At 34.7% G+C, this 21,473-nt stretch overlaps 1 protein-coding gene across 1 annotated transcript in view; it reads left to right on the forward strand.

Annotated features, from left to right (window-relative positions):
- USH2A (usherin) overlaps positions 1 to 21,473 on the forward strand; it is a 386,243-nt gene that overhangs the window by 63,644 nt on the left and 301,126 nt on the right. Inside the window, exons 11-13 of the mRNA XM_086744172.1 lie at positions 6,576 to 6,771; positions 10,114 to 10,755; positions 16,324 to 16,507. Coding sequence (XP_086600298.1) covers positions 6,576 to 6,771; positions 10,114 to 10,755; positions 16,324 to 16,507 — 1,022 coding nt within the window. The remainder of the gene's footprint in view (positions 1 to 6,575; positions 6,772 to 10,113; positions 10,756 to 16,323; positions 16,508 to 21,473) is intronic.

The raw sequence follows: 21,473 nt of genomic DNA on the forward strand, positions 1-21,473 counted from the left end.
TTTCATATGTAAATTATAAATGACACAAGGGATATATGCCAACTCAGCATCAGTGATTTTCTGTATCAAATAACAATTGTAATTATGAGATCCCAAGATACACCACCACTTGGTAGTAATGCTCGGCTGGACTAGTTTTTGTAGTGAGCAATCTAGACAGATATTTTCCACAAGTAATTTAGCACCAAGATGGTCGTGTTAATAGACAGGCTGTTTCTGTCTGCTTACTGTTTGGGTCAGAACCAGGCCTGTCAGGCATAACCAACAGGAAAACAGATTGCTTTCTGCTCTCCTATAACGAGCATAGTTAAAGTCTGTTTCTTTAAATGACAGCAGTTGGATAGCGGGGAGGAGAGAGGAAGGTTCAGTAATATCTCCAGCACACAACTGGTGAAATCCTGATTAACAAAGTCTTTAAATATTAATTGCTACCAGTATTCTCAGCGATACCATTGTTTCCTGAGTAAGCTGGATTTACAGAAATAATAATAGTAAGAACAAGCACTTTGTCTTATAATTCACTTAGATTTTTACATGGTTATAGAAAAGGTTTGTTCTACCCATTTTGTAGTTTTCCGTGTCATAACCTGCAGTACACCTATTTTTTTTTTTTTTTTGCAGCAGTGGAAACATTTTTCAGCTTGTACCACTTCTTTGTAAGAGTATCCATTGCCAAGCATTTCACAGTGCTTCTGGATTGTTTTGGTGCTTCTCTGTCTGTCCAAAGAAGTTATAATGTTATGTTTTTCTTTATTTCCTATTTTTTTTAGGTCAAATTTTCCCCAACTTAAGCCAAATTATTGTTTTCTTTTCTAAATTCATGCAGTAACCAATTTTCATATGGACTTGAGAGTGCATATGTGCCTTAATCTTGCTTTTCTCTTTTAGCTAAAATTCTAGTTCTTTAAAACTAGAATTAGTTTTAAAGTTTTAAACTAATTAGTTTTAAACTAATTGCTTTTTACTGTACTCTTCATAATTTATGTGTTGTACCTCTCAACAGTTTGAGCTGAAGCCTTACCTTTCCTTCTTATGTCTTAAATATGAGATTCCTTTATAATTACATCACAGAATGACATTTACCTCTCCTGCAGTGATGTGATATATTGTTTGTATTTAATTTGTGGAGGCCTAGTATCACTTCCAGCTTATTTTCTGCATTATTGTTTCTTCACAGTTTTTCCTTTATTTCACATTTGATGTCTCCTTGCTATGTGTTGTGTTTTGAACTTCTACATTTACTTCACCTTTACTGATTTTAGAATATTCTATGATTTGCGCAAAGAGTTAAAGTGATGTTAAAAATCAACCTGCTGAGAGTGATCCTGAGCACAGCAGTGCTTACCCCGACCAGGGTACAGTCCTGCAGCACGGAAACATGGCCAAGTGCTCATAATAGGGTCCACTGAGAACCTCAGCCAAGGCAAAGTAATAAATCGAGTCCGGAGTACATCTAGGAAGTCCAGTCTGGAGGCAGCAGGAGATGAGGCTGAAGACATGGCTGCAGCCTAGGTCCAAGGGATCCCTCCAGGAGGCAGGGGACAGGCACAACTGCAGCATAGCCCAGGCCAGGTGTGGATGGCCAGACTGGAGCTTATCTTGAGCTCCTGGGCTGTGGGCAGAGGCTGTGTGTGAGTGGAGGCCCCAGGTGAGGCAGCTCAGGGCCGTTAAGGCTGGTTGGTGCCCACGGGGGCATGATGGTGCTGGCTGTGCATCCTGAGCTGGGGGAATCTGTGAGGCTGGTAAGCATATTCTCTCTTTTGTCTTCGGAGTCTGCTACTGAAAATATTGAAGAGCTTAGCATCTGGAACAGGCAATTACAGAACCCTACAAAACTTCCTAGTTTTACAAGTAATTTTATCTACTCCCTCCCTGCCCCTCTTTCTACTATTTTTATCTGAAGCGTATTTCTCTATAATTCTGCCCAGCTCCTTGAAGTATATGCAGTATATGAAGGATAAAAACTGCACAATATGGAGTGCATTACAGTAGCATATTTCCCTTAGCTGATACTCATGTCTCTTAAAATACCGTACTTACTATAGAAGGCAGGGCTAAACTACAGTTATATAATTGAATTTGCTATTCTCTTTTTCAGAGGCTAAACTTCAACAGATACCTTTTATCTTTATATCCTATATTGACAGAAAATGACTGAAGAAGCAGAATTGAAAGGTTTCTAATCACTTATAGCTAAGACAAAACCAAAATGAGAATTTGTGAATACAATCAGAGGCTTCTTTTTGTCTTATCTATAGAATGTCTTTTATCTGCTTGACTTCTTTTCACAAGACTTTGAAATCAGTGTTATGGAAGAATGACAGTGGATTATTTACAGAATCTGGTACATAGAAACCTAGTTTCAGATCTGTTGAGAAGCAATCTGATAAGCCTTCCTCTCTAATAAAAACTTATTTTCCTATATGTTCCTCTGTGGAAGACCTTCAGTCTTTTTAGAGCCAGGAAACCAGTTGTCACTTGTATTGATTACAGATTAAAAACTCTTATCTGCATGACAACAAAGTAGGTAGAAATTTATGTAGGGAGATCTTCAAATGGTTTCATTATCTGGTTCTTGGAGAGAATGTGAATTGTATTCTTCAGTTGGCCTGATATTTCTCCCTCATTCTGAAGAGCTATGTTTATTCTTCTGGCATATTTTTTAACCATATTAAGAGAAAGTTTGGGGACAGTTTTGTGCAACTGAATGGGATGGAAATTACTGCTTCTTGTAATAGCATGGCATTTAAAATTATGCTGAAGATACTGATGCTCTTTGTTTCCCTTAACACTCAGTCATCTACACATTTCACTTGTTGCATCAGAAAATGGCTACCATCTACTCATATTTAGACTTGGGTTTCCAGTATTTATGATAAGAACAGCCATACTGGATGAAACGAGACTTTCATCTAGCACAGCATCATATCTGATGGTTACCAGAAACTGGTGTTAAGAAGCACGATCCTTCTGTGATATGCTTTTGTAGCTTCCAGTTATTTGTGGTTTTGGGACTACCTGAGCCAAACTCAGGGTTCTCATCTGAGTTGTCATGTTTGGTGTCCACGTGTGGAATTAATCTAACTAATTTTTTAACTGAAAAAAAAAAAGTGTATTTTTCTATAGATGTGAAGTGTATAGAAAAAGTACATTTTCATTCTTTTAAGTTTGCTTTCTGATAATTTACTGGGCATTCTCTCCTTTTTGTATTGTAAGACATAATGAATATTAATTCTGTAAGCCATTCAGATTTTATAGATGTGTTCCCTTCATTTTAGTAATCTCTTTCCAAATTGGCAAGTCTTTTAAAAATCTCTTTTGATTTGTATGTTTGCTTATACTACTCACTCTGTGACCCCTTTTCTTTTAGAGGGGGTAACCATATATACAAATTGTACAAAATGTTGATACACAATGGATTTTTACAACAGAATGAAATTTTCTGTATAATTTTCAGTTCTTTTCCTAATTTCAGTATTCTTAATGCCTTTTTAACTGCTTGGAGCTTTCATATTATTTTTAGGAGGAAGGAAACAGCTTTAACAGCTCCTTTCTTGAGTGGTAATAGCTAATTTTGGACTCATCACTGTCTACCTCTAGTCAGCATTGTTTTTCCCAAAGCATTAGGGGAAAATTAATTTGTAGAAATTAATTTGTCTATTTGATCATCCATTTGGTTCAGTATATGCGATATTTTCAGATGTTGATGACTTAAAAAAATGCAGTAGAATCATGAAGCATTATTTTTCTTTGCAAAAAAAAAAAGTACCAGTCTTTTCCAATATATCAAACTCATGTTTTAATTTCCATTAATTTGCTCTGTACAGAAAAAGACTACTACTCTGGATCTCAGAAGCTTCCTTACAGCCTTTTAAGGAGATTGATGTAACTTTCATAATTTTATTCCTCTTTTACAGAGGCTGATTTAAGCAATTAAGAACTCAGAATATTTCAGTTCATCTAGAACTCTTGACTCGTGTAGTCACTTTTCAACAGATGAAATTTCGCTTAAATCTTTTCCTTCTGACATTTCAGTTTGAAACTAGTCTTGAAAATCATTCCTAATATAAGATGGTAACACCTCTTTCATAGTGAACTGCTGTGAAATACTTATTTGCAATCTCTGTTGTAGTTCTGTATTTCCTGAATGCTACACAGAATCACAGAAGCATTGTCGGGTCACCTGCTCCAGCTAAAAGCTGTTGTCAGCACTATATCCAGTTAGTCATGATTTTGTCTGGATGAGTCTTGATACCTCTGGGGACAGAGATTCCTCATCCCCTCTGGGCAACCTGTTACTGATGCTGCACTTTCCTCCTAGTGAGAAGTTCTGATGTCCAATCTGAATTGGGTAATCGTACCACTTAATTATTTATTGTCCTCACTGATTCTCTGGTAGTGTCCCTTTGTTTCTGACATTTGAAAAATATTTTTTTTTCCTTCATACCTTAAGCACCTTGCTCTTTAAAAGCTGATTTTTGTTTTACCTTATTCTGGTTTTAAAATTTGGTGGTGGTAATCCTCTCTTTAACTTCCTTATTTTGATGTGATTTCCGCTTTTTGAAGATGACTTTTTGCATCTAATGCTTTCCTTCATATGGTAGCTTTTGAAATAACTTTAAAGTCTTTTTGGGTATGATTTACGTGCTTGAGTGCTACTGAGAGATCTTTATGTAATACTTACGATTGTGTAATCTGAACATGCTATGATCACTAACACAAAATATTTCCGTTACAGTTATCGATTAAACTGGGTATTTTTCTTCATTTAGGATTAAACTGAGTTGCTTTTCACATGTGAGTTCTCTGATGAATGGCTGTGATGCATGACTGGGTCTCTTATAATAAACTAAATGTCTAGATCAAATCCAGTCTGAAAGGGAATAACTTGAAAATCCTTATTGCTATGTTTACTGCATTTGTGGTCCCTTGACTCCTACCTTTTTGTATTTACAGTTGTCTTGCCTTTGTTTAGAAAATATTGTTTTCTTGCCTTTTTAATATCGTCATCTTCCTGAAAAATGTGGCTTGTACATTGTTAATAGATCTCCATCATGAAAGCATGTTGAAGAGATTTTATTGGACTACAGAATCCTTTTGCGAGGAAGGGGTAGGAATCCGTGCTTCTGACTTTCATTCAGTGTTTTCTGCACTGAGAATTTACTATTAGGTGTTGGAATAGTCTATTTTATCTTATATTCATAAAGCTTAGAGCTTCATTGTAGATTGAAGTGTGTGATGATAACATTTATTTTAAGTGGAACTTCCAAGTAACTTTGTCTCTAATGCCACAGGACTTTCCTGTTGTTTCAGCTTTGCCTGACTCATCGGTTTAAGATGAAAAAGACAACTGTTAAAAGAAATATTTGTTCTGGTAGCTAATGAAAAGTGAAGTACATTGAACTACAGCTGTTGATGTTGTAGATGAATAACTAGTTTTGAATCACTGTACATTTTCATATTTTGCACTGAAAAAAATATACTGATCCAATGAAAATTGCTTGTAACACAGAGTTTAATTGTTTTGTTGCCATCTCTGCATTCCCCAGAACACTTCAGTTAGGAAAGTTGATTATGAATCCTAAACCTTTTGCCAATGCACATCTCCTGTATCTCTGTGTTGCTTTGACTCCCTTTTCTCATCTATGTTTTGTATTGACTGATGTCTTCTGTTTGTTTCCCCATCCCTGTGCCATTGCCCTTTCTCTGTGCTCGGTTTTCCCACCATGTTGGAAAGTGATGAATATATAGATTGGTTTTTTTTTTTTTTTTCTCCTGCCTTTCAGAGGTTTGAAATTGAGATAGCTTTCCAGAAGCCCTTTAATTTTGCACAAGATGTGAGACAAATACTCCCAGATTCTGGCCCAGGCATAAAAAAGGATGCCACAGCTCCTTCCAGATAGCAATGCTGCCCATTTAGGGACTCAGAGAGGACTTTTATATCCCACCATGGAGGTAGAATGCTTGGGTCCTAGCTGAACCAAGAAAAGATGAAGAGGATTTCAGATACTGAGCTATTGCGTCATATCCTTCTGTAAAGGAAGAGGAAATTTATCTTGGATGAGTAATCGTAAAGAAAATCTTTCCACTTTTTGTCATTCTTATTTAACTGGCATTTTCACCATAATAAATAAGCATATGGTCTGAACAAAAAAACCACAGAACGTGACCTTTGAAAATGGTACAGTGTTTTGCAGTAACTGTGAATCAAAAATGTACAATTTGTTTTAATAAAGTCACTATTTATACGATGCAATTTTGTAATTATTCTTTGCAGTTTTCTCTGTCCAGATGGTAACTGTTGCCACATTGTTTACTCAAGTCTCTTTTCCTTCTGTTTTGAAAGAACAGGACTTTTAAACTCTATTTAAAAATTGAATAGTTACTCTGTTTAATATTTTTTTCCCCCCTCTCTCAACAAGTTAAACTGTGCTACACAGGTTTTGTTTTTTTTTTTTTCCTGTTCCATTTAAAGTTTTCTCCTCCCCGACTCATACTCCCATTCTTGTTGCTAATGAATGTATCATCTAAAAATAGACATGTTCATCATTCTATAATATTTTGTATCTTTCTAGATTGGAGGCCAGTGTAATTGTAAGAGACATGTGTCTGGCAGACAATGCAATCAGTGCCAGGAAGGATTCTACAATCTACAACAGTCAAACCCTGATGGCTGCAGTCCCTGTAACTGTAATACCTCTGGGACAGTCAATGGAGATATTACCTGTCACCAAAATTCAGGCCAGTGCAAGTGCAAAGCAAATGTTATTGGTACGTGTAATGCAAGAGGTTGGAGCCATTTTTCTTGTTATCTCTGGAAAGAAAACACACTTGATTTCTAAATGAAAAGTATAGTAAACTTGTTTGCTGAAGGCAGATTATAAAAGTGAATGAAATTAACTGTTGAAAAATTATTAATTTAATAATTCTATCAAACTACAGCTTGAAGCTTAGTTTAATCAACCTTTTAGAAGTTTCTTTACGGCATAGTTACATTAGTTTGCATAGCTCCATACTAATAAGTCACAGAAATAATGTAATTTGCTTACTGCATAGATGTTTCTTTTAGGAAATTAACACTTTTTCAAAATGTTTTATACTTAATGAGTTCTAAGCAAATCGTTTCCATGCTAGTTTTCTTAGTAGACCAAAATAAATGGATTTTTTTTTCTTAAAATATTCTGTGCTACAGGGTCCTTTGTGATAAATCTATCCATTTTTTTTCTATTATATTTCTTTGAACTGTTCCTATGAAATGCAAAATAAGTCAACATAATTCCACAGATCATGTACATAGCTAGCGTTAGTTATCAAGGGCCACATAATTTTAATTTTGTAATTCAATGCCAAGCTGATTATAATAAACTACTACCTTCTGTGTTATTTATCATTTTTTTTACAAGACGTGCTTTTTTTGTTTGTTACTCCCACAGGTATTTTTCAGAAATTAGATTTGATTATAGCAATTTGTTACTTCCAGCATATTTGAGGGGAGCCACAGCCACATAAGGACAAAATTTATCAAGTGCCCAAAATACACAGCATATATAATGCACTTTGAAATGTTGATATATGGGAATATTATGCAAGGAGAATTTCCTGATAAAGTGAGCCTTGCATGGTAACTGTACATGTCTCAGACCAGACATATATCTTAAAAAAAAAAAAACAAAACAAAACAAAACCAAAACAAATAAAAAGAAAAGAAAGAAAAGAGATTTCTCTTTCTACTTTCTTATTAGTAATTTATTTTTTCCAGCTAACCATGGTTGTAGGTTGTATTATATTAACAGTGTTCAAGTATCTGTTAATTTATAATTCACTGACTTGTGAATAGACTTACTTGTAATACTGTAATCTCTCTCTTGTTTTTTTTTTCCTAATTTCCAAGAGCAAATCCAAAATAACAACAAATAATGAAATTAACTCTAAACAGACATAAATCCAAACAGTTTCTATCCTCTTTGCTATGGAATACCAAGTACCTATGTTTTCCATAAAAAGGGTGCTAAGAGTCAAAAATAATCTCTGTGACTTTCCATGCATCTTAAAACCTCTCTCTACATTCAATGAAATGGACTTCAGAGCATTCTTAGTTATGTATTCTTTGCCTACGTGTCACATTTGCATCTACGAAAACCTTTCTGAACTCAGTGGGAGTTGGTATACAAGAAATGCACAGTCTGGTTCTCGCATATTTGATTGTCTACATATTATTTTAAATATTTTCTCCCTTTGATAAAAACATTAAGAAGTACTTTTATTTCCACTGAAATAGTAATACAAGAAATGAGATCTATGCTTTCTGCAAATTTATCTGTAAATATGGTGGGAGGCTGTAGTTATGCAAGTGTTTGTTTGCAAGATAAAGACCTAATTCTTTCCAGAATGGATTCTCTTTTTTTTTTTTTTTTCAAACCAATTGTAAATAAGCATCTGTATACTGGAACGTGTGCAGCAAACTTTAACAAAGAGCTTTCCTCTTTGGACTTCCAAATTGTTTTTTAGAGTGATCTGTCTATTGCCATTTTATCTATTTAAACAAGCACGATAACAGAAAAATGCAACTGTGGACTGTGGTGTTATGAAACGTGAACTGTTAGAGTTAACACAACTGTTAAATCTTACTAATGATTCTATCACCAGTAAAATACATTAGGACCAATAATTTTATTAAAGTAGGTCATTCATCTAGAATAAAAAAGTAGAAGAATGTGAATTAAATGCCAAGCATGCTAACTCCCCTGTACTTGTTAACATTGAATGTGATGCCCTGTAGGCCTTCCTCAGTATCGTTAGGAATAGATTACCTGTCAGGAATATGTATGGCATATTCAAATAAGCACTGCGCATATTTTTAAAACTGATATGATATGAATCCATGTAGACCAATTTTAGTAGTTCAAAATGAGTCATAATTCTTGTTAACAATATAGTTATTTTTAAAATTTGCAGCAATAGTGGTCCTTTTTTATTTTCCTTATTGAAATTAAATGATATGCCTTAGGTGAGTCATTCATCACTGTTAAAGGAACTTGCCTTCTGTTGGAGTTTTTGAGTTTTTATCCATATGTATAATGCATTTCCTACCATTTTTAGTTTTATTTTTCTATGTATAAGTTGTTAGATGTATTCTTGTATGGTTTTCTATTTTTTTAAATGATTACAATCTTTTGCTAGAATACTTATTTTTTCTGGATGCAGCGATTACGTGATGGCTTCATAGTGAAGGATTTTCCCATTGCAAAGGAAAATATATAACTGTGAATTTGCATTTTTCATATAATAATCTAGTTTGCTTTCTTATAATGTACATTTTATACACTAAAATACAAATGCCATCCCTTGGGGCAGGGATAAAGCAAGCAATGACTTTGAAAACAAAGCTAATAAAACTACAGGATGAAGTATGAAGAAAACAGTTTAGAACTTAATGTACTACAGGAGTTAACTAAATCATACATTTAGATAAAAGTATTTAATTTTGGATTATGGAAAATATTTTCTGCTTTCAGTAAGGGCTAACAATAAACACTAACATAAATGTAATCAGTGTTAAAGCTGAAGTACAGTGTTAAGTAAATCCTTCATCATAATTAGGCTAACTTGTGTTGTCTGAGAGTGTATTTAATGTTTTTAATATAACGTGTATGTCTGTTATCAGAACAGATTGAGACTGCAGTGCAATTCCCTGTACAGTGCATTTCTACGATATAGGATGAAGAGTTCCCATAAGCATTGATTGTGCAACAGATGCTGTTCTGGGAGACAAAGAGATTAATTCTGGTTTGTCTTAGAAACGTTACAAATACTCTCTTGCAGAAGGATCTTAAATTGTATTGAGAAGCCAGCAGAAATGCATCGCTTCTGAAACAAATTGGAAAAGTAAACAGATTTTTGGGATGCCACTGTTATTCAATTGATTTGTGCAACCCTTTCATTCCTGTTAATTGTGCTGGTGAAGAGTATTAGTTCTTTCCTTTCTCTTTTTTTTTTTTTTTTAAATTTATTTTTCAAGTGTAGTATACTTATGCTGTGGTTTGTTTTTTTTTTTTTTAAATTGAAATTAAAAAGCTTTTAAGCTTTTTTAATTAACGTATTTTCTCTTTCCAGGTCTTAGATGTGATAATTGCAATTTTGGATTTAAAGCTCTCAGATATTCTAATGAAGATGGATGTGAGCCTTGTTGGTGCAACAGCCACGGCTCAGTGAACCAGTTCTGCAACCCTCTCTCCGGGCAGTGCAATTGTAAAGAACGAGTGAAAGGCCTTCACTGTGACACCTGCATAGACAACTTTTATGGGCTGGATGTAACTGGTTGTAAGGCTTGTGAATGTAACATTGCAGGGTCGCTTTCTGGAACTGCGTGTGATGCAAAAACAGGGCAATGTGCATGCAAACCAAATATTGGAGGAAGACAATGTGATGAATGCCTAGATGGCTACCACAAAGTACAGGAAAATCATTCCTTTGTTTGTCTGCCATGTAACTGTGATAAGGCAGGTACGGTAAATGGCTCTCTGCTTTGCGACAAATCAACAGGACAGTGTCCTTGCAAGGCTGGTGTAACTGGCCTTCAGTGCAGTGAGTGCATGCCTCATATGTACAACCTCAGCATCAGCAACCTCCTTGGCTGCCAGCATTGCAACTGTGACGCTCTGGGCACGTTGGCAGGAACAGTTTGTGACCATGTTTCTGGACAGTGTGTCTGTTCGCCTCAGCGTCAGGGGAGACAGTGTAATGAGTGTAAACCAGGTAAGGAAACTGGAAGATAATCTATTTGATGTAGTAAGATTTGCTCTGTTGGATATGATCAGTTCCTACAGCTTTTAATAAGTGTTTAAACTGCTTCATGTCTGACATGTCTCTGACTTACAATATTAATTATTTTTGCATTTCTTCCTAACTTTGTGAGTGAGAAGAAAGTATTAACGTCCTGATCACCGTCAAATAATTATTCTCTTGACAAAGGTTGTATAATTTGTGTTATTACTGCAGTTTCAACATGTCGAAAATAAAGTTAGACCTAGTTCTTCTAGATATTGAGAAAATATACAAATTGTTGTGGCCAGTTCGCTGAATAAGAGGTAAACTGGCCTAGTTTGATGAACAGCAGCTATCCTCGTAATGAAAGATGTGGATTTGGGAGGCAGAGTGCAAGTGCTTTAGGGAGAGTGCTTCACATGTAAAGCTGAGCATGGCAGGAGGTACAGAGATGGTTGCTTAAACTTTGAGGTTAGAAAACATGCTACTTAAAAGGCATTCACCTACCTTGCTGTGTTGAGGATGGTCTGGCTTTCACAAGGACTGCTTACCATTCAGCCCTACAAGTAGGTGATACTGCAGTTGCTACACATCAGTTCAAGATTTTGTACTGTATTACTGTAAATAGAGTTTGATTGTTCATTGTAAGTGGGAAGCTCTGTAGTTATATTTTGATGTTTTTGGTTTAAGTAGTAGGTGGATGAAGTGAAACTATAGGTAATATTAACCTACCCTTAGTAATAATATTAAACAGATAGATTTAGTTCAAGTTAAATACATATACAATTTATTACAGTAGCAGGTCACATTAAAAGGTGCATTATAGCTCCATTGATTTTAATATGCCATTCAATAATTTGAACAGAGGTTAAAAAAGCTGTGTAACCTCCATTAAGTATTTTTAAAAATACTTTCATTTAAATTATTTTAGGTACATATACTAATAAATAAGGCAACATTCTGTTTTTCTTAGTTACTCCTCCAGTGCTATTTGACCTGCTAACCCTCTGCAGCAGCCACTTAATCAGAGATCGGCAGAGGAGTGATGTCAAGGCTTCCTGAGTCAGTGACCGCCCTTGTCCTTGAAAAAGAAAGGCCAGGGCTTGTGCAGGACTAAATGGTTTTAAAAGGTTTAATTGATAGTACGAACAGACTGCTTTGTAGAAAAGCTTACATGGCACTCAGAGGAATAATTCTACGATAGTTCCTGGTTAAAAAATAATAAAAAAAAATCTTGCTCTAAGAATTATTTTTAAATTTTCTAGGTAATAAGTATAAGCATGTACATGCTGAACATTGAGCTCTCTTCTGCAGGTGAAAGTGTAAGTCATTACCTATGTGAAAGCATTGTGTTGCTCTTGGTGTAACACAGCATACTATGGTATTTTTACTGACATTTTAGTGTTGATCTGGGTGTGAGCTTATTTAGACATTTAATATATCTAACATTTAAAAATATTCTTTGTTTAGTATGTTTCAAAGGAGAGTTTTCTATAAAACAGGGATGAGTAAAACCTGCTAGTAATACTGGTATTAAGTTGTAGAAGTATGGAAGAGTTTAACTGATTTCAAGTACTGTAGACATCTCCTGTGGCTTTGCCTTGGAACAAGGATAAGAAAACGTACTCCAAGTATGTATGTAGCCAACACAACTTAATTAAAAGCATAGTTAGTTAGATAAAACTGGCAGCTATAAAAACATACTGAGGAATTCTTAGGCTATTGAGACATTTCAACTTTGTTGTCTGAATGTCTTTAGTGGAATAGAATAGAATTTTTTTTTTTTAATTCTGTATCATATTCATATTTAAAATAACATCCCATTGTGGCACATCTATGTGCTTTGATAAAATTTTAGAAGTTTCCAAAAGTTACCAAGATCTTAATGCAGAAAGAGTTGCCAATAGAGAAAAATTCAAACTGGATGTAACTTTAGTAAATTATTTTGTCATTAGATTTTTTTTTTTTTTAAAAAAAAAAAAAAACACTTTCTGGAACATTCAGCCTTCTGTTTCATCTATTAGACAGTATCAATGACCTCCTGTCTTCCAGTTTGTTCTTAAATAAGTAACATTTTTGATAGATTTCTGTACATTTTTTTTTTTAACAAATGATGTATGCAGAGAGAGGAAAACTTAATTCTACCTTGAAACCAAACAAAAAAGCAGTTTTACGGTGTATATAAACTTGCTTTTGAGATGTCCTAGGTAGCAGTGGTAGAAAACAGATCTTTCCAGCCCCCAAGTAATTGTGAACAGTTTGTCATTGCCTCATTCCAGGATTGTGTTGCCACACTGACTGTGATTTGTGCCATACAAATCCTGTTCAACACAGATCTTGAATCTTGTTATAAAAGTAGCAAAGTTGAAAAAAAAAAAAAAAAAGACATTTTGTAAGTTCTTTAGTCAGTGACCACAGCTTTTCTTGGAGTAGTACGTAGTACAGAGAAGTTGTAAACCACCATGTAGGATGTGTGACTGGGCACCAATACTGAGATTTTTGTATCTGTTCTACCTCTCTTCATGGACAGAAAAAAAAGTGAAGAATGTTGTGATAATGTCAGTGTTGTTAAATGTGCATTTTGAAGCACAGTCTGTGGTTAAGAAATGAGCATTTCCACCATAGTTTGTAAGTATGTAAAAGTGCTAAGGAACTGTTTGGGTGTTCCTTTTCCATTAGTTATACAATGGGAAAAATAGTAAGAGTAGGAAGGAAGATAAATATTTTGCTCTGACTTTCATTTTTCCTTTTGAAGAGTATGTTTGACAAATGTGATCAATCTGGCTGAACAGGAAAAAAATCTGAAAAAGAATAAGCTTAATACTAGTTATATATGTAGATCTTGTAGAGATTTGCAGTGGCTGTCTTAAAATTAGAAATTGGCTCTGTTATACAACAGTGGATCCTTCATAAAGCAACTTTTATGAGCCCTTCTAACCTTGCTATAAATTAAGCTTGCATTAAGTTGTTTCTTACTCTTTCCTGTCAAATTCTATGTGGTGGAAGTAAATAATAATAACGATTATGACAAACAGTATAAATTTGTAATCCAGTGTCTCCTGTCTTTTTGCCTACATTTAATTGTGTTAATTTACTTATAAACTAGTTGAGGGAAGGACTTTCTCCCATTTTCCTATCCCTTACTTTTACTTGCTAGTTCTGAAAAAAAAACCCCCATACTTGTAGCAGTATCCAGAAACTTAGTTAAACTTTTAGAGCATTTCTAAAAGATTATTATTAAAAAAAAAAACAAACATACCAAATCCTTCACTAATCTGTGGTGGTATAGGTGGTATGACATTAGGCAAGCCAGGATGTTTAACATTAAGGTATAGACTCTTTATAATTATGAATTTCACTTCTGTGACAAAACCAATATGAGCTGCAGCAATCCTACTCGGCTAAAATTAATTTCTACAGATGTGCTTTTTTTGCCCACTATAATATTTTCTTAGACATCAGTTTCATGCAAAATTTCTCATGAATAAGCCTGAGAGCTTATTTACTGCAACTATAAACTGGGTCCTGAAGAAGTGCTTTGACCTTCTGCAGGACTCCAGACTTCAACTTGTTTCCTGTCTTCCTGTTACGTTCTTTGAGTGGAGTCGTTCATTGTGCTCAAGAGTGACATTGCTGGGAAATGGTCTCCTCTATTTATGCACAGGATGAGCACTGTACTGCACAGACAACTGCAGTATGAGATAATACATGCTGCCTCACTAATAACTTCAAGCTATTCAGCCTCTGTGGTGGCTCAGTTTGGGGCCTCTCTGGAATAAAGTGCCAACAGCATGTTTTTTTATGATGCGAATGTATGTTAACTGGAGACTGATATCACTTCACTGTCCACTTGAGATTTATCTCACTGAGGACCAGAGGCTAAACTTGAACAAAGATTTGAGCAGTAAAATTCTAATGTTTTCAATTTGTTTAGTTCCTCTGCTATTTGGATATGAGCTCACAGTGCAACACTGCTGTGAAGACAGAGAATACCACCCTAGGGGTGTATATATAAAGCTATCTCTTGTAAGACAAAATAAATAATATAGCCTTGGGCAATATGACATGTTACAATGCAATTTTGGGTTCCTTTATAATAAGCAGGACATCAGAAAGTTGTTGGACAGCAAAAAAGATTGGGTAACTGAGAACACGAATGAGAAGAAACTGATTGAATGGGAGGGAGAGGGAAGGTGTCAGAAGTCTGTGTAAATACTGTGTATCTGAGTAAGAGTTGGAATTAAAACTACTGAAGTTGTGCAATAATAATTAATAGTAATCAACTGACAGAGATAGGATATCCTATCAATGGCAGTATCTTAGGAATGATGTTCAAAGATAGGTACTTGCAGTTACTCATACACATTGCTACATTTGTAATCAATTGCACCACTCTAAAGTAAAAAAAGAAAAGCTGAATGATTTGTGTGAAAAACCCATGAGATATCTGTTAATAATCAGGTAAAAATAGAAAATAATTTCAGAAAATTATGTAATTATTTTTCTTACTAGTATTCCATTATTTCAATTGTCTTCTGATCAGACATACAGAAAATAATAAGAATGGAAGAAATTCATAGCAAAACAAATTATGCAAGTGGTACAGCATCATTAAAAAAAAAAGTGCTTAAAAGCTCTTTTGTTTGGAATTTCAGGTGAGGCTGTGAATAATGGGTAAGTTTTTCAATGACCAAATTAGAGGTGTATAAACTCTATCTAGCCTTATTTATCAGTAATGGATTAGAGACTTGCATAGATGAAAATTGCTTGTGAGGCAAATAAGATGAAAGGTAGTAGAGTGGAAGCATATCAACTATAGTGTGGGAAAGGTGAAGTGAATGGTCCAGTACATAATTGGAAATAATACAGGAAGAGAAGGATGGGATTCAGAATGAAAGCTTTTTTAATAGTAGATAAGTTTTTAGAATCCATTTATTAATTTCTGTAAAAAATATGTATGTAGAATACAAGCTGTATGTTGAGGACGCGTGAAATATAAATTTTATGTAGATGCTGGAATGCTCATCAAATGTCGGTTTTCCTAAGAAACATCCTCATGTTGGGAGTATTAAGCCAACCACTAATTGAGAAACATTAAGGGACTTTCTTAAGAAAATATATGTATTTCTTGTGTTTTGCAACTGGCCATTATCAGAGATGGGATCCCAGACTAGAATGGACAAATATCTGTTCTCATGTGTTATTTTTTTTTTGTCCCTACTGCTTCTGGTGCATTCATTAGTACCTCTCATGTCCTTGGGTCTTTACTTTCCCCATGGACACCTTAATGTACTCCCCCTATTTTACATTTGCTATGTCTAAAATAAAGTCTGAAGAGAGAGAATAAAAAAAAAACTCCAGAATTGGCAACTGGAGGGGTACAAAGGACCAGTGGGAAGATTTAGAAGTTCAACTCGGCTATATTGCTTTATTTGAGTTGATGTGCGTGTTACCTAAGCTTTAGTTCTGTTGTTTCATCCTCGCGTATACACAAGTCAATAATCTTACTGTGTTCATTGTTTGCATATTGTCTGTTCTCAAAATCACTTTCTTTTCCAGGTTTTTATTTTTCTTCATCCAGTGTCACTGGCTGTCTGCCATGCCTGTGCCATGTAGCTGGTTCAGTGAATCGGAGCTGTGATAAGCTAACTGGCCAATGTGTTTGCCAAGATGCCTCTGTAACAGGACAGACATGTGAACGTTGCAAAGAACTTTATTTTGGGTTTGACTCTGTCACAGGGAGGTGAGTGTTTCTTTTTTACAGGTCACTTATAACCTTCTGGTTACGTTTTTCTCATAGTAAAAGGTTTCAGTGACAAAGAAAAGATGTGCTCTAGTTATATTAATCCTTCTTTGAATTCATGTGTGCAATTTGATTTATGTGTGGTACATTATACAACCCTCTGTGCTCCCACAAGCTGAAGGAAAGAAAAGTTTAGCCACAGACTTAAGTAGAAACGACATGAAAACTGTATAAACCTAATGCTATCTAATGTTACAGCTATTTGGTAATTGTTTCTCTAAATTTCCCCTGCATCTTCAGTAAGATGTGTTGGTTTCTGAGATGTTAATTATTGACTATTAAAATGCAGGTAATGTGCCATTCTTATTACCAGTGAATGCTTTTGAAGATTTCAGGAAGGCATTTTAATGGAAGCAAAAAAAAAAAAAAAAAATTACAGATATCCTTGTCTTTTCAGAATTCTTTCAGCAGCAGCAGTAGAAATACTCAGAGCACCTTTCCTCTTAAAAATCTATATTTCTGAAGCGGTGTATTCTTTTTCAGCACTTAATTATCTGCCACAGAGTAAATTGTTTATCTAATGTAGCCTGGAGCCTCTAGGTACACTGAAATTATGTGGATATATTCCCTGGAATGTAAGGGGAAAAATGTATCTATAGGTAGTGCATTGTTATTCCAACTATTGCTCTATCTTTCTTTTCCAGGGTCATTTTTCTTTCTAACTCTCACAATCTCAATTTCTTTTAAATATTGTCAAGAAAGATTGCACAGCTCTAATACTATCATAATTTCATGCAGACTGCTGGTGTTGAATTTTTTTGTTATATTTAGTATTTTTGCCTTAAAAAACAAAAACAAAACACTCACCTGCAGAAACAAAATCTGTACAACATTCCCCTCCCCATGCTCCTTTCCCCCAGCTAGTGTGGGGCAGACATTCTTTTAGGCAGTGATTATCAGTGTCATCTTGCATATGTTTGACATTATTCTGCAGGAGTTTCACTTCAACTTTTATGTTACTGTCACTCATTAGGAGATTTTTAAAAATTATTTTTTACTGTTGTAGGTCACAGAGGCATCTGCTAATGGCCATAAAGTAATCTGTAGGAATAAGGACTTCCTATTTTCACTTCCTGTCATTTCTAATGGCAAGGAATAAAATCTGTGTAATATTAAAATTTCCTTTTATATATATTTTCCTTATTATTATTTTTTTTTACTACTTGGAATAGATTTTTTTTTTTTCCCCCCTCAGTTTTAGCAGGTGATGGGGGAGGTTTGTGTTGGTGTTAAGCAAGAGTTTCCTAGACTAGATATTGGCCTTCAATTACCTGCATTTTGAGTTATCTTCTGACATTCAAAATGTGGAAATATCTAGAATTATTTAGATCCCGATCTTGTTGTAAAGATACAAAGTTCTTACAGTTCTGGAATTTGAATCAGAGTTGACTTTAATGCCTTAATACTACTTAATCCTCATGACAGTATTGAAGACTGCTCTGGCAGTACATTAACATGATTAACTCGTGTTGCGTATTCTTGGTTTCCTTTTGGTTAGCATCTACATGGGCAATGTACCTCTGTTCCTCAGGCAGAAATGTTTATCCACTGAAAGTGATAATTCAGGTCTTTATTTGTTCATCTATTTCAATCCATTTCTTTAACTGTTAATATCTTCTTAAAAAGAGTAATATGTGTTTTCTTTCTTTGTAAAATTACAAAGTCATTTAAACCATCCTTGCTCCAAGTGTCTTTTAAGGACTCTGTGGTTACAGAATGAAAAGGATTTGAGCTCTTTGTAGTGGCAAAGATGTATCTGTCTTGGCACAATAGCAGCAAAGGAGCAAAAGTTTTGACACACAGACTATGAGGCTTTAAAATTCTCCCACTCTTAGAGGAATGTCTATGTGACTTGATTTTTTTTTTTTTTTTTAATGTTTTTGAGATAAAACAGGAACTCCACATTTTTAAATGCATTTCAGCTTATGAAGCGGGAAAGTCTCCTCGGCAATTAAAGAATTAAAGCTACTGGCTGTTTGCAGTGGTCTGAACAGATCTGTAATGGTTGTGGGCATTGGTACACATTTGAAATGCTTTACCTCTGTATTGTTTACTATAATGAACTGGTCAGTGGACATCTCAAATTGTTTATCTTTATACATATGTCTTGACAGATTACTGTTTATGAAATCCATTTAGCAAGTGAGGTTTTCCCATAAGGATGAAAAATGAAGATTTTAAACAGATTGCTGGAGAGGCTCTAACTGCACCTAGAGAGTCAATGTAATAAAGGTTTCTCTATATTAATATTACAAAAACCATTTATCCTCACAAAATCAATATTGCAATTCATCTTGGCCTGACATTTCTCTTTCTGTGTTTTAAAAGTCTGTTTTCCTTGATTATATTTTAATTCTATTTTAATAAAATTCAAATATATTTGACTCAGAGTATCTTGAAGTAGCAGCATTTAACAGGAATGCTGAAAATATTTCTTACATGATTAAAAGTTTCAAATAATTAGTTATTTTCTAAAAAGTCCTTAATTGACTGAATCCTTAATCCTGACTGAAAAACATGAACTATGCATAACAACAAAACCAGTTCTAGTGTTCTGCAGTTTAAGAAAGTGACGCATGTGATTACACAAATATAAAGTATAATCCTGTGGAAGATACTACAATGCCATGTACGCTCTTTGCAGGATCTGGAGCCTAATTCAGTATAGGTGGAGGTAGGGAGCCTACATTTGTCCTAGAAGAAAATGCAAAAAGCAGAAAGAAGCAGCCCCACCCTGCCAGGCAATGAAAACTGTTACTGTGACTGTATGTGTATGTGAGGTTGATTGTCTCGTGTGTGAATGATAATGAAAACTGAAATACTCAGGGGACCCTTATTCATAAGAGGTGCAGTAATATAAAGGAGCAGTCAGAGGAGCTTCTATTTTACTCTTTAGTGAGACACTTTTGTTAACACCTCTCCCAACTATGCACTAAATATCATCATGTAATTAAATTATGAAATAATAAAGTACTATCTTACTGAGCAAATGATTGTCTTAATTTTTTTTCTAACTAAGGCATTTTTTTTTTAGTAAAGACATTTGAATAGTCTAAACAAAACCACTATTTGAAGGGGGATTTGGATGCACTGTTTACAGATGAAAAGACTTAGTACAGTTTGAAAAAAATGCCCTTTTCTCTTGACTATAAAAGAGAGCAAACTACAGTATAGTGGTTTCCAAGAGAGAATGTATTTTATTTATTCCCAAAAGGATATTAGTCCATAAAACAAATTTGCAGCTTATTTTGCAGCTTTAGCTTTTATCAGCCTTTTTAAGGGTGTTGAATGATTACCCAGGAGATCACACAGCACGAGCTGCTGTGGAGTAAAGAAACTCCAGTACAGAGAGCTCTGTGATGGGCAGAAAATGTATGTGAAGAGTTTTCTTAACTTGTTTAAAAATCTGTCACCTTTAATGTCTATTTCACTGATTATTGACCTGAATTTTAGTGTCCTAATGTGGAAACAGTTTCCATCCTCCCTTCCTCTCTCCCTTTTCCTAAAAATCTGATACCTAAAACGTAACTGAACTCACTTTTATTTCTGCCTTCATATAGATAGAAAGAGATAGACCAAGGTGATGGTGATGACTGGAAAAATGGTGAAGTAACTTGTATAAAGGCATCGCCACCTATTTCTTCTGGTCTGATGAAACAGGCCAAGGAAAGATCAGCTAAATGTAAATCAACAACTCATGTCTAGTCTTAGGGTTAGCAGAGCAAAGGGGTTGTGGCATGACTGTCTCTCCCTTGGACTTTTCCAAGGTCTTTTTACTGCTTCATCATTTTGGGACCTGGCATCTGGAGTAATATAAGACTCCATCTAGGCTGATGTTGCTTATGTCTATGAATGGGACTTTTCCTCCAGCTCAGGCCAAGAGGAGTGATGTGTAGATTTCCCATATGTTTCCCGTATGTTTTAGCTGCACTCTACAGTCCCACATTTCTCCCAGTCCATATTTTTTCAAAACTCTTTTAGCCTACAGCAATTAAAATGTAATAAAATTAGAATCTAATGTATGAAATTTTATTTGCCCTTGTTGATTTTCTGTTGTGACTAAAAATGGCAGTCTGAATTGCAACGGGTAGCATAATAGTATTTGCACTAAGGCAGAAATGGCTTTGTTTAACTTCTGAGATGTTCTGAGTCTTTGAATATTTGCATAATCTGACATTGGTATCACTGCTATAAATAAATGTCAGTGGGGGAAATAGTATATCAAGTAAAAAACAAGTTGATCGCAAGACGTTTCACATGCAAAAGCCAAAGCATAAATTAATCCTGAAAGTACTCTACTGATGCCAGAGAGATTTACAGAATTGAAATATGGCATTTCTGTGATATCAATGCTTTTAATTTTTTTTGTTCTTTTAAATTAAAAAAAATACTTTAATATACACACTTAATTAAATATTCTATTAGTTATTTTCAATTTCGTCCATCAGGCTGCAAAAAAAGAATATGTGCTTTCTGTTGTTGTATTAATATTTCTACTACTATTTTGTGTCCTTTCAGTGTTGTAATCTGAGGGGTTTTCTCAGAATTTTTGTTCACGTTCATTCTCCTTTATTCGTAGTGTGTTATTTTTTTCAAGTTCAAGTTGCCTTTGTGGACAAAAAATTATTAATTGATTTCTTTTTAAACAAAAACCTGGTTTCCTCTAAGTTAGAAGGTTGCATGTTTTGTGCAGAAACCTATGAAACGTGTATCGCTGAACCCTACAGCTCTGCAAGAAAGGTTGCGTGAGTAAGCGTTGCAGAACTGAGTTCATAATGTGGTTATTACCAAACGTTATTATCCTTTTTGTGCATGGATCAATATATATAAAAGCTCTTTAATTCTAAGCAGTTTTTATCTAAACTAGAATATTATTCTGACACAGAGATGTTAATATTTATTTTTA

This window comes from Chlamydotis macqueenii, chromosome 3 (genome assembly GCF_036417535.1).
Source record: "Chlamydotis macqueenii isolate bChlMac1 chromosome 3, bChlMac1.mat, whole genome shotgun sequence".
Lineage (NCBI taxonomy): Eukaryota > Metazoa > Chordata > Aves > Otidiformes > Otididae > Chlamydotis > Chlamydotis macqueenii.